Consider the following 16,124-nt stretch of genomic DNA (forward strand, 5'->3'; position numbering starts at 1 on the left):
GTAATTTTTATGTTAACCTTTCAAAAAGCCTCATTCTCATTTACTGCTGTTACTAAAAGGAAAAAAAACTGAATAAATAAATTCTCCAAGGCTTTCATGACATAACTTGATTCAAAAATAAATAAAAGCCTAATGCTTAATGGGACATAAATTAGCCACCTCAAGCGGACAGTGAATTCACCAACAGAGACACTTTACGGTCCATGAGGGATTATTAAAATTATTCTGTTGATTTTTCTTTGGATACGTGACGTCAAGAACCACTTAGCCAATAAAGGGATGCCCTAAGCCACCAAGCGATTTGCTCCGAGGCTTGTCTCTCGTGCATCAGGAGTGAGGATCCCGAGCAGGTGATTGGTCAGGCGGGTGGAGTAGGCGGGAGCTGCTGTGGATCAGGGCACGCGGGAGGAGGGTTAAGGCCTGCGCTGGCGCGTGCGTGTTAGGATATATGTGTGGAGAGCGGTGTGGCGCTTGTAGAGGGAGGCGGAGGGAGTGCTTTACCGCAGTATCACTACATTTCTGCACCACTCATCAAAACTCTGCGGCATGCAAACAAGAGCTGGGGGGGAGGGCAGTCACTAGGTCTGTTCTGAGTGTGAAACTGCTACCTCTTCTGTTGGCCTACCAGTCCTTCATATAATCTAGGCTACAGCAGTGCTTTTACTTTATTTATTTTCATGCGGGCTCGTTGAGTGTTTAAGTCGACTTCTTTAATGCCGGTCTTCTTTCTGTAGGAGCAGTGATACGGCAGGGCTCTCTCTCTCTCTCTCCTTCTCTCTCCATCCCTCTGTCAGGGCAAAGTGCTTCAGCCCGGCGCTCAGTGTCATCAGGGCGCTTTTAGTTGAGCTTTAAAGCAGTTCGTTAGAAAATGGCAAAGGATGGAGAAAAAAGCGATTGGAAGGAGTTTCTATGGAACCCGAGGACGAGGGAGTTTCTGGGCAGAACGGCGAGCAGCTGGGGTAAGTGCTGTCCAGCTACGGCAATGCAGCAAACAGGGTCCCTCGGCTCTGTAACAGGTCTCTGCCACAGTGGTTTCCCCCTAAAGGTTCGCTAAGATGCTGTACGAGAGAAGTGAGCGTGTGTAACCATGACATGAATTTCGACCCTGCTTGAAGTTAGGCGATCATTTCCTTCAGGCGATGAGATGGATGTCGCTGTCCACTACAGGTTGGTGCTGAAATCTGACTGCGGCACCGCTCCTGTGGAAGCCAGCGGAACCCCTCCACCCCCCCCAACTCCTGTCTACTTTATTAATTTAATGTATTTTTTCTGCAATGCTTTCCCTGCGCATTGCGCCCAGCATAAGGGTGGAGGCATTTGGTTTTATTTTACATTTGGATAAACCCGATTACAGCAGCATTGCTGAAAATAAAAAGGCTCCACTTTCTTGTAAAGTGCATGTAATCGATTCTTCTCTCCTGAAGAGTGATTTAGTTATAGCTATGACTTTCATTCTGCTGCAGAGGAGACTTTTTCTAGGAAAGCGGCTTACTGAAGTTGTACAGAGATTGGTTTGAATGCCCGTGGCTTCATCAAGTGTATGTGCAACATGATGTCATTTATTTTTCCCCTGAGATGTTGAGCGACGATCAGGTCAAATCCTCGTTTTAACACGGTAGTGTTGCCATATACTGACACCTTTTCTGCTATACAAAGACCCTGCAACTAGTTCAAAGATTCATGAGATGACAGGGCGCATATGGCTCTGTTCTAATGACATTGGAGCATGTTTAATCTGGGTAAAGCCGAGGGCTAAATGCTATTTGTATCACCTCCAACTCGACCCCTCCCAGTGTGTGTAAATCAGTAAGGGATTTAATGCTAATCTAATGAGTTCATTGGCTGGAGAGGAAGGTATCAAATTCAGCGTGCTCTGGCAAAGTAAAACATTTTTAGGAACTTGGATTCATTTTCACATTTTCACTGAAGATCTGAGCTCAGAGTCTTGAGTTTAGCACTCGAGGCTGAAACTGTGTTGAATGTAGTCTTTACTTCGAGTTTGAATTTTCTGATTATTTTTCATCAGTGCACATATATTATTCTTTCAGTGTGGGGTTGGGACTCATGGACTGTAGCTTCCTTAACTGGAATCCTCCCACAGTGTACAACTTAATCCAGCTCAATGTGCCCCAGGTGCTTTAAGGTCTGTTGGCCTTTTTAAGCTGTGCTCTCTGAGACTTGATAATTAGGCTATTTCTGGAGTTAGCCACTACATGTAGGTCTGCTAAACTTGGCTTTTCAGAGTAGCACTTTCTCATTCTCCTAGTGCTGTACATACTGTACCATTGCTTCCAACGTGCTGGCAACACGGCCTAATCTACTTGCAATACAGTTTCTATGCCCTTACAGCTTGAACTGAAGAGGGGTTTAAACCTAGGTTTCCAGTCTCTTTAAGACATGAATGTGTTTCTCACTCTGTAACTCTGCAGCACAATGCACATTCAAAGCATTAGATCAAAGACTTCTTTGAGGATGAGATGCAGAACACTTCCTTTTGTGTTCTGCTTTCTGTAAAGAGCTGTAATGATATGGAAATAGCCTTGATAAAGGAGAGCAGTGCTGCAAGTTTGTTGTTACACATGCCACAAGCTGACACAGTGAAACATGGTCAGACAACTAGCTCGGCTAATGAAGTGTTCTGGACCTCCCACTTCCAGAAACAGTGCACAATGCAACACAGGAAGAGAACCTCAAAGGGCCTCATGGTGAACAGAATCATGGTGCTGTTTGTTACTTTAACATTGTGTACGAGATAATTAGCAGTGTTTGCCGGCGAAAGAGCCACAGCTCAAAGCTATCCACGCTCTCGCCAGACCTTTTCATTTTTAGTTCAGAGGTGCGTTTGATCAGCAAGTTGCAAAGCAATTAAACAGCATGTCCTCCCAATTAATTGTGAAAGAAAAAGGGACACCTCCTGCCATTATTACCGAAGAAAGAACAGGGTAGTGGACCATCCGAGCCTGTCCTTTTGTTCTTTTCTTTCAACCGCCGTCTGCATACAAAACCAGTGTGAAACAGAGACGCCTCACTGTCCATCATCAGCATGGACTGAGAGGGCAGGCTATAAACCCAACACCCTGTTTGCCAGGGGGGGAAGCCACCTTGCCTGCACGGTTGATCCCGTCTGGATGTGCGTACATTCGTTCTCCCCCTGGGTGGTGTCATATTTGTGGTTAGCACAAAAATCCCCCCACCCCCTTGATGACAGAGACAAACACTTTGCCACTTTTGTTGGGTCACAGCTTCTCTCTTGCTGCATTGCCTCCAGGGTAGTTCATGGTCTGTGTATAATTAATAACTGAGCTTGTGTCTTTTCTGTGGTGTAGATGGGATGCTCATTGCCATCGCACTAAGGGATTTGTTTTTATTAGATTCTAAAACTTCAGGTACAGTCAGACGAAAAATGCACACACAAGCTGTACACACAAGCTGTAAATCATCAAGATACCCCTCTGCGATTGCCAGCCCCCCTCCATCTCCCCTTGACATTTTGCCAGTCTGGCAGCGCAGGGAGACAAATGCGATGCTGAGCCCACTGACTGAGGGAGTGAGCGCCACGCTGGGGGCCATCCAGCAGAGGTGCAGGGTCAAGGCACTCAGCTGCTTCCCAACAATGGCCTCAGGTGTCGATGCTTGAAATGGGGGATGCGTCACATACATGTTCTGTATGTGGACAGGAAGCAAACAGCTGCTTCAAATGTATCTGATGGTTCCAAGTTGGAAACATCGCCTCAGAAATAGTTTATGAATTTGTTGATCTCAAAAAATAAACAATGAAAAGATGCCAAGTTAGGATCTCCATCTGAAATCTCAGTATTTTTGTCACAAAAATGACAAAGTAAAGCATTAAAAACAAACATTATTCACATCCCTTCTTTGTATCAAATGTAATTATCATTATCAATATGCTCATACACAGTTATTAATAAACCTAGTCCCCTGACTCTGTGGCTCAGTCTCCGGGGCATCTTTATTTTCCCACTCCCTGTGTTGCCCTCTGTCATTCTTCCTTCCTTTCTGTGGACAGGACAGTTCTATAATGAATTTGGTCATCAGCCATGCACTCCTGCGTGGTTAGGTTCACTTTGTGTCATACTTATTTTTCAGTCCATGCAAAAACACAAAGAATTCAAGGATTAATGTGCAGCTTGTGTTTTGAGTTTATGTTGATAAAATAAAATAAAAACCTGCAGTGGGCAGGAATATGGAAGGAAAAGCTCTGCCTGATCTGTACTAACCACCTTCCACTGTACAGCCACTGGCATGTGTGCTAAAAATGAGTCAGTATTGAGTTATGGCTTCACATATGATTCAAACCCTGCTCTCCCCGGTGGATGTCTTCTGCTACACACATTGCACCACTGCTTCTTATATCCTACATGCACTTTGTGCTTTTTATGCTACCCTATACTGCATGCCTGTTATTCTTTTTAAAAGACCCGTGATTGGACACAGTCTCCTATTGTGGTTTAGATGATCTAAAGCCTTAAAATAGAGCCCTGGGGAGATGCAGGACTCTAGTTCTCTCTCAGACCACTTACATTACTTGCATTACAGTGAAAATGTGTTGCCTCCAGTTATTTTAACTTTAAACTATGATATTTTAAGCATTGCATCAAAAGGATGATTTGTTTCATGTGAGTGAGAGAGAAAGAGAGGCAGATGTTGCAGATGCAGTGAAGCAATTTAACGAGGATTAACTGAAATCCCGTGGACATGTTTGGTTACAGAGTGACGTAATAGACATGAACTACTTTCATCAATTCAGATGTGAGATTATTTGTACTTATTAAGTGTTTATGTGCTGCAATTATATGAAATGGACTTTGCTGAGGTGCAGATGGTAGTCTAATGGACTTTATGCATAATTCATAGATGTACTGTGGTGCATAGCAGACTAAATAATGTAATCATAGCAAAAAAAAATGCTTAAAGGTTATTGGGGTTTTTTGCACAGTGTATCAAACATACCTTTTCCATGCAATAAACACATAAACACAAATTATATTATGTTATATTTAGCCATCTATAGATGAAAACTTCTCAGCGATATCAATTTTGCTGCATGTGATCACATGATATTTCTTCAACATCAACTGTCCAAATCTGATGATAAAGAAATTGTTTTGTTTTTTTTACATGTAGGGCTACTTTCATGTCATTTTTTCCAGTTGCATTTACAAACTGTGTGTGTACTGTTTGCTTTTTTTAAGCTTTGATCGTTTAACAGTTTGTATGATATGATATGATATGATATGGTATAATATGATCCTTACTGTGTTTAAATTGATAGTTACCTGGAATTTAAAAGTACAACTTTAAAATGTAAAACTAGGAAATACCTTGAAACTCAGTTGAATATCAAGCAAAATGTATATGAGAATTAGCAGGGGAAAACGTTGTTTTGTAATATTTTAATTTTCCATTTTTATTACTATTGCTTATATTAATACGCCTCTATTTTCTCATTGTCTGCAGGCCTTATTTTTCTCTTCTATTTAATTTTCTACACCTGCCTCGCTGGCATGTTTGCTCTCACCATGTATGTCATGCTGCAGACCCTGGATGAACACACACCAACCTGGCAAGACAGGCTCTCCACACCAGGTGCAGAAACTATAGATACAAGTTGCATGAACACAGATCATGGTCTGTGCACTGTGTCATGTACTCCCTGCTGTCTCTCTTGTCACTCTCAGGCTTGGTGATTAGACCTCGGGCAGATGACACCTTTGAAATAGTCTATACTATAGAGGACACTGAGAGCTGGGACCTGTACGCCCAGGCACTGGACAAGTTCCTTCAACGTAAGTTTGGCTCTTGCCCTTTCTTATGTTGACTTGAAAACCTGTGGATTATCTACTAAGACAGAATGTTATGACATACACAGATAATCTCTTTATAGTTAGCTGATAGGAGAGCGTCTTGTACTGGGATCTTAGTTGATTATAAAGACAATTTCACCCCACACACACTCTCCTATTTTCCCTGCAGCCTACAATGATTCCCTCCAAGCCCAGAAAAATCACGAGTGCGCCCCAGACAAGTACTTCATCCAGGAGGACAGCGGTGAGGTGAAGAACAACCCGAAACGATCCTGTCAGTTCAACCGCACAGTCCTCCAAAACTGCTCTGGAATAGATGACCGTTACTATGGATACCGAGAAGGCCAGCCATGCATCATCATCAAGCTGAATCGGGTATGAAAGGAAAAGAGAGGGGAGTGAAAGGGATTGGTGTTGCTAGGAGACATGGAGTGACTGAGACAACCAAACTGGTCGGAAATGATAAAAAGAAAAAAGTCACTACCATAATTAAACTGACTGGTTTTTGCATTTATCATCATTCACTTATGTTAAATCGCCTAAAAATGAACAAAAATGTTTTCTTTCATTTCTCATCAGGTGATTGGTTTGCTGCCAGGAAAGGATAACCAGGCTCCGTATGTCACCTGTGCTGCAAAGGTAATCCTTTTTTGTCTTTCACAATCAGAGGCTTGACATAACAGTTTTATTCATAGCTATTGTGCCTCACGTCATCTGCAGTATTCCACCTGTCGTTTACCTCCATCTTCCTTTCTTGGCTATCACTGAATTTTTTTTCATTGTGTGTTTTTCATGCTGTCTTGTCAGTCACGCCAGTTGTTTTTATCGCTGCCCTTTTCTTTTCTCCATTGTGTTTCATTAACTTGTCCACTCTCAGAAATACAGAGTTGGCAAAGATCAATGGGTAAGAAAAAGTCCAGGACCTATGTTTGGTACAGTTTAGATCAGAGGTGTCAAACATAAAGCCTGTGGGCAAGAAGAGGTCTGCCAAAGGGCCCAGTTTAACCCACTGGGTGGTTTTACAAAGTGTGTAAAAATTGTGAGAATATGAGTAGAATTTTTGCACTTTTTACTCTATTTAGGATTATATCTCAAGACATATCTGTCTTCATATGACTTAGTCTGCCATATCACACTGACATAAGATAGTTTAGTCATTTTTACGATTTATGATGCCCGTGTTTGTAATAACGAAGTTGCTGAATGTAGAAAAAAGTATTGTTGAAATTGGCTTTAAAAATTTTTATTTACATAGGATTCTGCTTAACAGGTTATCTTAGTCACTATAAAATTTGACGCTGCGTTACCTTTCTCAAAGTTTGACTCCCCTGGTTTAGATTATATTTCTATATGATATATCTGTAGCAGTCGATCACATTGTTGTTTTGTATTTGCATTTTAGAACTAGATGGTAGATATGTAGGGGAAAGAAATTTAGAGAAAAGTAGACAAATGAAGCTCACCTCCACCTTATAAAGTGGAGATTCAAGCTATATAACTGATGAAGCCGTTTCACCCCCTCAGAAAGATGACGCTGATAAAATTGGAGAGTTGATTTACTTTCCTCCAAATGGCACAATCAACCCTATGTACTTCCCTTACTACGGCAAGAAAGCGCAGGTAAGAATGTGGTTTAAATTAAAATCTAATGTGCTGTAAATTAAAATCTAATGTGCTGTAAACATGATAGCAATAACTGTTAATAATTAATGTGTGTTTGTTTACAATTGTGCACACAGACCACGGAGTTAAACCTACTGGGTCCTCAGGTTTACGACGTCTTTGTTGATTGTTTTTGCAGGTGAACTACTCTCAGCCCTTGGTTGCAGTCAAGTTCCTCAACATTACTCACAATGAAGACGTGAACATTGAGTGCAAGATCAACGCCGAAAACATTCCCGTTGGAGGTGAAAGGGACAAGTTTGCCGGGCGAGTGTCTTTCAAGCTGAGGATCAACAGTAAAAACTAGGTTTACCCCCCTCCTCCGACCCCACCCTAACCCTAACCCCACCCCCACCAGCCTCATCCCCCAAAACATACGGTCTTCATTCTCAGCAACACTGCACATGCACAGAAAAAAAAAATCACAGTATTCACACCCTTTGTAGGATTTGTTTACACCCCCAACCCTTTCCAACCCCAACCCCACCCTCCACCCCACACCTCTCCACAGATTTTTGTGGGAAATTCTTTGTCAGGTCGCGTGGCGAGACGAGGCGAGAGCCAAAAGGGTGCTAATCCTGTCATTATTTCTGTGAGCATTCACACACAGGTTATTTTCCATCAGTTAGTTTGAGGTGATGTCTATTTATACTGCATGACAAACTAGGGGGCTATAAAGGATGTGGATGTGTGTTTCCAAAGTTTGCAAGGATCAGCAACTTTATCACTGTACTGCTGCTCCCCACCCCCCGCCACCCCGCTGCCTCCTCATAGAGTATCCCTCTAGATATGAAGATCCACAAATTACAATACCGAGCGTGTATATCTACAGTATTTATACAGCATAATAATAGTAATCTTACATCAGTGCGTCTATTTTGTTGCACTTTAAAAGAATATTCTGACAAACAGGATTGATGCAGAGATGATGCCATTTGCATGTGCGTATTGTCTTAGTATGCTACGAAGGCAGGAGACTCCTGTGTCCCACCTCTCTGCTTACATCTATAATAAGTTCAGCAACTGACCACCAGGAGGGACCACACCGTAATCTTTAAATCTCACGCGCAGTGTGGGGTTTTTTTCAAAATGTGATACAGTAAGATGATCCCCCCCAAAAAAGAAGGACATGAGGTACACAGTGCAGGTAAAGAAGAGTGAAGAGTGCAGGAGAGTGTGTGTTTTAGTTCATACTGTAGGTCGGGAAGTTGCATGCAATGTGCAATATTCATTAAGTGGCATACATTATGAATGCCCGTATCCATTCATCAGATGACTTCTATTAAATAATAATCATTTTGGATCATTTGATATTCACACTCATTGTGCGGCCTGAGAGTAGCTTGTGAAACAGATGATATATATATATATATTTATATATGGGGTGGTCATATAACACCTAAATTCTCAGTCGGTGACGGGGTAAACTGACCTCTAGCTTTGACTGCAGTCCAATAAGATAGCTGAATATCATATGAAAATGACAAAATAGACCTCTGTTCTGCACGAACACACAAACACACACAGACAAAATTCAATATCGCATTTTATTCCCAAAGTCAAACCAAGAGTTTCTTGCGTTTCAGTTTTTAATATTAATATTCAGTCGATGTTTAGAGGAGCTGTATTATTGAGTGTATTGCATCTATTTCACTTGTATCAGAAATAGATGACATTGTAAAAAAAATTGTATTGTTTTGCACAGAAAGTGCGCTTTTATTCTTTTCTTTTTTTGTGAAGCTGACTTGAGTTTATTAATGCATTTCCAGTTTTGAAGGAAAGTTGTTTGTTTTTTGTCATTAGTTTTTTTGGGTAGTTTTCTTTTTCCCCATTCATTCTCATTATCTTCACCTAAGGGATGCATCTGAGATACGAGAATGTATACTTTACCTCTTATTTTAAAAGACAGTCATCACTTGATTATTTTGAATGTTAGTTCAGTTTTGATTTGTAGGGCTATAGCAAATTAAAAACAACATGAAGATTTACTCCATTGACCACATAAGAAAGATATGTTTTTGTTAATTTGTTTCGATGTTGTTGTGTTCCCCGGTGTTGTATGAATCATACTGAAGGAAAACCCATCGTGATAACAAGACAACCAGTTTCAGCCTCCCAAAAAGTCAGGTATATTCCTGAGTTTAGTGCTTGAGCTGTTTACTAAGCATCCATTTATTGTGCTGCACAGGAACACACATCTTTAGGAAACACCCTTAAATTACTGGCTAGAGAAATCTGTGGAGTCACACTTTTAAACTCGGGCACGTTACCTCGGCACAGCTCCAAAACTGTTAGATCAGTTAGACTGTGATCCTGCCATGTCACTGCAGCAAATATAGAACACGAGCATCTGTTCACTCACATTAAGGTCTGGCTGATTATGATTTTTTTTTTTTTTTTTTTTTTTTTGGAAGGCTGTGTGTTTCTCTGTATGCCTGCAAATATCTTGCAGTGGTTTAAATAAGACTGCATCATCTGAGAGAAGATGAAGGCAAGCCCATTAGATCCAAGGTGATTATCTGATCTATATTTGAGAGGTCATTTATAATGGATGATCAGCTCTAACAGTAATTTTCGTGAGTCCGCCACCCAGTTTGCATGCATTTCTCCTCTTACATTCCTGCAACACTTACTTAATTTCAATGTAATCTCTTAATCTGGTCAGCTAATCCAGAGCAGGCACGCTGAACTTCTTTACCCCACTCTGTTGCTCCTCCTCCTCGTGTCAGGCGGCCCGGTTCAAGGTTTATTCATTTCTTATTTTGTTCACCACATTCACATTTCACTTTGTTTAGTTTGAATCACATCACAACAAATAAAAGTGTTCTGCTTCACTGGCTAATTAGACACTCTTGTTTCACTCACGCATGTGAAGATGACTTCTTCAACCAAAGATCTACATGACAGTTAAAATTGAATTTCCGCTTGTCTGACACATCCCCAGCAGTAGATCAGAGTAAGGATCCCATGCAGAGATGCTGTAGGATCCAGCTGGAGGGCTAAATACCCTGTGATAATAAAAAGGCCTCCTCTTATATAATAATAATAATAATACGCACAAAGGAACATGGTTCACCACGACATAACAGTGCCTCCTGGTGGACAGACAGTGTTGCTCCCCCAGTGTCACAGAATGTTATTTCCTGTTATCTCCATTTATCCGCTTTTTTTTCCTGTGATAATTTGGAAATGTCTTTGAAAAGCAATATATTTATTTCTTGTGTGGCTATATGAATATTTACTGGAAAGGTTGTAACACAATCAGAGCGACGTGCATCAGAAACAGTAAGGAACAAAAGGGAAAGACTGCATATTTGCCAGTGTGTGTTATTATGATGGAACCATTAAAAAAAACAATCGTTTTGTTTATAAAAGAGTATTTTGTTGTAAAGATGAGAGAATGCATTAGCCTGGAATATATCATGTGATAGGAGGTACTAGATAGATTTTCAGAATTGATTTTCAAGGAAACTTGAAGAGATATGGATTTGAGTTTTTTTTTTTCTTTTAATGTTTTTGTCATTTGAGTTTGTTTTACTGTTGTAAAACAAGCCTTCGATCAAAGCTTACAGTCAGAGTTCTGACAACACTTTATCCACTGCAAAGGTTGAAGAAAGCCAACTGTTGGTTTTTAAGTAGCGATAACTACATGAATAAATACAAAAAATCTTATTGCCCCTTAATGTTAAACTGTATTACTGCTTAAGACTGGTATTATAAGACAACAAGAAAGAAATTCAGTAAATTTGTTCAAATACTCTCTCCCTAACAGGTGATAAATATTCTGGATCTTTATTTTCTGCTCTAACTGTATGTATATTTTTGCTCATGTTTACTGCAAACCAAGATAGAGAAATGAATAAATGTTATTTAAGGGAACTCAAACTTCATTTCGTGCCTGCTTCTCGGTCATCTGTGTAAACTAATATAATCTCATTCTTCATAATCCTCACAGGCAACTGCACTGGTGGACACGGGTGTTAGTCTTTGCACACATACTGTTAAACAGACTGTTTCATTCATATATTACTGTTTAAAACAGTAATATATGAATGAAAAGAAACTAACTAGCAGAGATTATCTTGCTAAAGACATGATGATTATATACAAAATAATCTTGATTTTCACAAAAATATATAGATACCACATGCTGTGATTATGCCATCCATGTCACAGGTCACTTTGACTGTAAAAAAATGTGGATGCTTTCTAAATTGTACTTTTTTCCCCCTGTGGCAGTTGCTTTAAATAGTCTGCCACCAAGTGGTTGACAGGATTAAAGGTGAAGTGTACTTCCGCTTCCTGACCTTTACCTGGCTCCTGTCTCCTCTGCACTCCATGACTTTAAGCTCTGCCCCATTTTCTCCACCATCGCCCACTCACAAAGAAAGCATTTCATAAAAATGGAGACAGAGCCAGTGTTGGAGGTACTGCTGGGTTTAAAACAGTCTAATCAACACCAGCACTGCAGATGAGTCATACACATGCTATTCTCTCTGTTACACGTGTACTCTGTAATATAATACTGAATATTCTTTGATATTCTTCACTTGAAGGCTTTTCTAAACTGTAATACCAAATGTATTGTGACAGGAAAAGCCACTGCATTTGGATTCAGACAAAAAGTGTAGAGTGCGTATAGGTAAGAGTGACCAGATTATATTCACTGTGATGTTACTTCTAGCAGGGCACTGGAACCTCTGCTGGTTGGTTGGTGCACAACATAAAGAACATTTTATTGCCATTTAAATGTTTTTCCATTGCTGGATCACACGATGAGTAGAAATAATCAAATGAATTGTCTTTTTTAAAAATTAATTATTATGGACATGATACAAAAAAAAATTCACATGTATGTAAAAATAACAAATTCATACTCTACACACAGCATCACTGTGAAGCAGTAACTTTCTAATCCATTTGGTCCTGTGGAGATTTCAGGCCAACACGATGGTTACAAGGTAATTTACCGGAGGAATAACACCGCATAAGAGCAGTTCTTTTTAGTATAACAACTGCCAATTTTCAATTATCAATTACACATGCGCTATTAAAAAAATCGATTGTATTTTTGTAACTGTGCCCACATGCCTAAATAATGCACAGTCTAAACAACAAAGTTTGAGATAGTACCCCATAAAATCTGATGAGAAGCATCAAAATAAAGCTGAATGTCCCGTGTTGATTGTTGACACAGCACTTTGGTCCGTAGAAAAAAAAAAAGAGTTCTGCATGAAAAACAAGTCAATTCTTGTGTTGTAGAAAAGCTTGCATCTTATTTGTATCTAAATCCAATATATGATGCCAAAGATACAGAGCAGGAGCACAACCCAAAGAAGGGTAAAACAGCAGCAGTGGCCCTGTGTCCAGTCTGATTATCTCATTTTTTATGGCAAGTCCAGCATGCCATGTTCCTCCAGAGCTTTCTGTGTCCGGTCATAAACCTCTCCGATGGCCCGAGACACCCTGTGCAGCACTTTGCTCAGCTCCTCCTGGTTCTGCACGCACACCAGCCTGAAAAAGAAGCCCCGCTCTGGCAGGGCAATGAAGGCCAGCTCAGCGGCCTTGCGGACGTACCATGTATGGTGTTGAGCGAGGGTGCTCTTGTAGGCCTCACGACACAGGTCAGAGGGACTCCTGAGCCGTCCCTCCACTGGTGTCTCAGCCAGCTTCTCCAGGAAGAGCTTCAGCCAAAGCAGAGCGCGATGCAGGCGCAGTAGAGTCCGGCATCCAGAGTCTGTCTGGTGGTGGAAACTCACCAGCCCTTGATTCAGCTCCATCAAGATCATAGAGCGCACAGAGTGATAAGCACTGGTGTGCACCGAAGCCTTATTCTTTGTCCCACCACCCTGTGAGTTTACGGAGTTTATGGAATGTAGATCCGGGCCTACCTCTGCTTCAGGGTTCCCCTCAGCCGTCAGGGCCAGTTGGCGAATTATAGAAGTCTTACTTTCTATCTCTTTAGATATGAGTCCCACCATTGGCCCCAGAGAGTCCATGAACCTAGAAGAGTAACACAGAACAGGATAAAGCAGCTTACAGATTTCAGATAATCAGCAAACAACAAATAACTTTTCTTCCTGATGGCTGTAAACAAATCTTTATCTGAAAACCTTACTTGACAAGCTCGTCCCAGCTGGACAGATATGGCTGCAGCAGCACGTCAGAGTTGTAAGTTGGGGCATCCAGCAGGTGGGAGAGCAGAAGTGACACCTGGAAGGTCTGACCAGGGCACAGCTCAAGCTGGCTCTCAGCTCCATTGCCCACACTGCTGTTGGACAGCTGGTGAAGCTAATGGTGGGGGGGATGGGCAGTGCATGAATGTGGGGGCAATCAGCAGGGGACAAAGGAAGAAAGAAAGCACATGAGATTCATTAAAAAAAAGAAATCCACTTCGTAGTCTGCAAGTGATCTAATATCAGATTCAGGATGTACTCTTACCTTATTTAACTGATTATAACCCTTTACACAAGAATCCCAGTGGTAATCCAACCCCCCCTCTGAAGTGGACCATTGAAAAGACAAAAAAGACCAAGGGTTGCTGTTAGTTTTGGTTCACAGAGCAATATTGATATTGTTATCATTTAACCTTTCAAATAGTCACACAGCTTTAGCTTCGTTTATCTTTGCGTGTCGACAAACCCGCAAACTAAATAACTGTCTCTTCATGGCTCATGCTATTTTCAGCTAGTGTTTGTCTGCTGTTTCATGGTGAGCTACTACAATATGGTCGAGCTTTCAGTGCTTTCTTTAAAAAAAAAGAAAAAAAGAAGCAAAGTTGTGAGAGTGAACTAAAAGGATTAACCAATGAGCTGATACCCACTTCACAACTGTAGAGGAGAGGAGGAGCTGCTGGTGCAGGTAGTAATATTATGTAGGTTCATTAAACAATCCTTCTCATGCTTTCAATTTTTAAAATATTTTCTATTGCTATTAATATTTTGATTATTGCTGGCTGAAATGTAACATTCATGAAGCACTGTTATCTAACAGTTCTGTTATCTCATGGAAATGATTATAAGAAGGTGTCCTGGTATTCTGTATTACGTCATACTATATATCTCTGTATGTAAAGATCAACTTATCTACCTACCTATCATCTTAACTGATGTGCAAATTTCTAATGAAAGTTTGGCACTGTTCAGTTGATTTACAACAAGACCCTTACAGACACATTGTTGCCAGTGACAGTGGCAACAGCTGTGTTGAGGGTGCTGAGTGCTGCTGAGTGTTTGGTGTTTTTAAGGGAGCTGTGAGGTTGCTGTAAATCACAGAATCAGCAGCAGAAACATTCACAGGTTCATCCTCCAAACTGACCCATAAACATTCAGCTTATCGAGCTTCTGGTCAAAATACTGAAAACTAGTGAACAAGCAAATTCCATGAGTTCAGATTAAACACAGCACAGATTTACCTGCAACAGCAGAAATAACTCGACTATGAATTATTATAAATGGTCTCCATCCTGACTATAAAAATGCAGAAGTGACATTTCATTCTTTCAACTAAAAACCGGGGCCAATATTCTGAATTATAAATACAAACTAGACAAAGACAGATCACATGGACTGAGTTTGAGAAGGATCAGTAAGTGGCTCCTTAGCCCTTTAAAAAGGTCACAGTGGAGCCACTTACTGATTTCTTTTGACAATGAATCACTTTTACTTATTTTTAATGAGGCAAAAAGCTGTGACATTTTTAAGACTTACAGATTACAGGCCTTCAGACATCATAACCCTCCAGGAATCTTTACCAGTAAAAGAAGGTTATTTGTGAAGTAGCTTATTTGAAAAATAAGGGTAACTATTACATTACCATAAATAAATGTGTAATATTCAATTATTTTGTACATCAAGGCTCCTTGGTATCATGTGACATTGTTAATCTGGAACAAACAACACACTGATTGTTTAGAATAAGTAGTACAGCATGAGAATCAGAGACACACACTCGCACCCACACAGAGAGAAACTCACGTAGCCACAGCGAGCCAAGGAACAGCAGCAGGATAAGGATAGCTGCAGCAGCCTTGCCCTTTACACCCATACTGAAATCCAGTGTGGGGCCGTCCAGTCTGCCTCTTGTCCCTTTTTCTTTCCTTTATCTTTTAATTCCTCTGTGTTTCACATGAGTTCGGGTCCCCTGGCACTGGCTGTCACCGCAATTACTTTCTCCCAGACCACTGCCTCTGACCCCCCCCACCCCACCCTCCTCTCCAATCCTTCATACTCCTCCCCAAAACCTCAAACAAAACCTCCTGTCCACCATTATGGCCCCTATCAATCTTTAACTCTATTCTTGCTCTATTTTGAAACTGCCCTTTTCCCTAGTCACCCTCTCAAGCCCGAGGTTGCGATTTCTATCCAGCTTTTTCTGCGACTTTGTTTAAAATCTGTGTGGCTTCCCGTTCTGCCTTTGTGATTTCAGAGCTGCCTGTCTCTCGCGTTGCTCAACCCCAGGGTCCAGAGATCAGCTGAGTGTGGCCAGTAGCTGATAAAGCAGAGCCAACACAGGCTGTCCTCCTGTAACCTCCTTCCCCCCAGTGTCATCCGCTATATTCCTGGTCAGTTTGAGGAAACACTTGCTCCGTTGCCTCTCCTCCCATGACCACCACTTTCCCTCCTCCATCTTCTCTCT

General features: G+C 41.1%; 2 protein-coding genes across 2 annotated transcripts; one reads left to right on the plus strand and one right to left on the minus strand.

Annotated features, from left to right (window-relative positions):
- Positions 1-459: 459 nt before the first annotated feature.
- atp1b2b (ATPase Na+/K+ transporting subunit beta 2b) lies at positions 460-11,372 on the plus strand. Its single transcript, XM_005472036.4, has 7 exons — positions 460-959; positions 5,479-5,607; positions 5,700-5,807; positions 5,995-6,200; positions 6,405-6,464; positions 7,350-7,445; positions 7,627-11,372. The coding sequence occupies exons 1-7, from the start codon at positions 869-871 to the stop codon at positions 7,792-7,794; spliced, it is 858 nt and encodes a 285-aa protein (XP_005472093.1). The 5' UTR covers positions 460-868; the 3' UTR covers positions 7,795-11,372.
- A 702-nt stretch (positions 11,373-12,074) lies between these two features.
- gltpd2b (glycolipid transfer protein domain containing 2b) lies at positions 12,075-16,024 on the minus strand. The gene is made up of 4 exons (XM_005472035.4): positions 15,464-16,024; positions 13,929-13,987; positions 13,606-13,778; positions 12,075-13,490 (listed from the first exon to the last, which is right to left on the minus strand). Exons 1-4 carry the CDS (start codon positions 15,531-15,533, stop codon positions 12,875-12,877), a joined length of 918 nt encoding a protein of 305 aa, XP_005472092.1. The 5' UTR covers positions 15,534-16,024; the 3' UTR covers positions 12,075-12,874.
- Between the last annotated feature and the right edge of the window lie 100 nt (positions 16,025-16,124).

Source organism: Oreochromis niloticus, linkage group LG10 (genome assembly GCF_001858045.2).
Source record: "Oreochromis niloticus isolate F11D_XX linkage group LG10, O_niloticus_UMD_NMBU, whole genome shotgun sequence".
NCBI lineage: Eukaryota > Metazoa > Chordata > Actinopteri > Cichliformes > Cichlidae > Oreochromis > Oreochromis niloticus.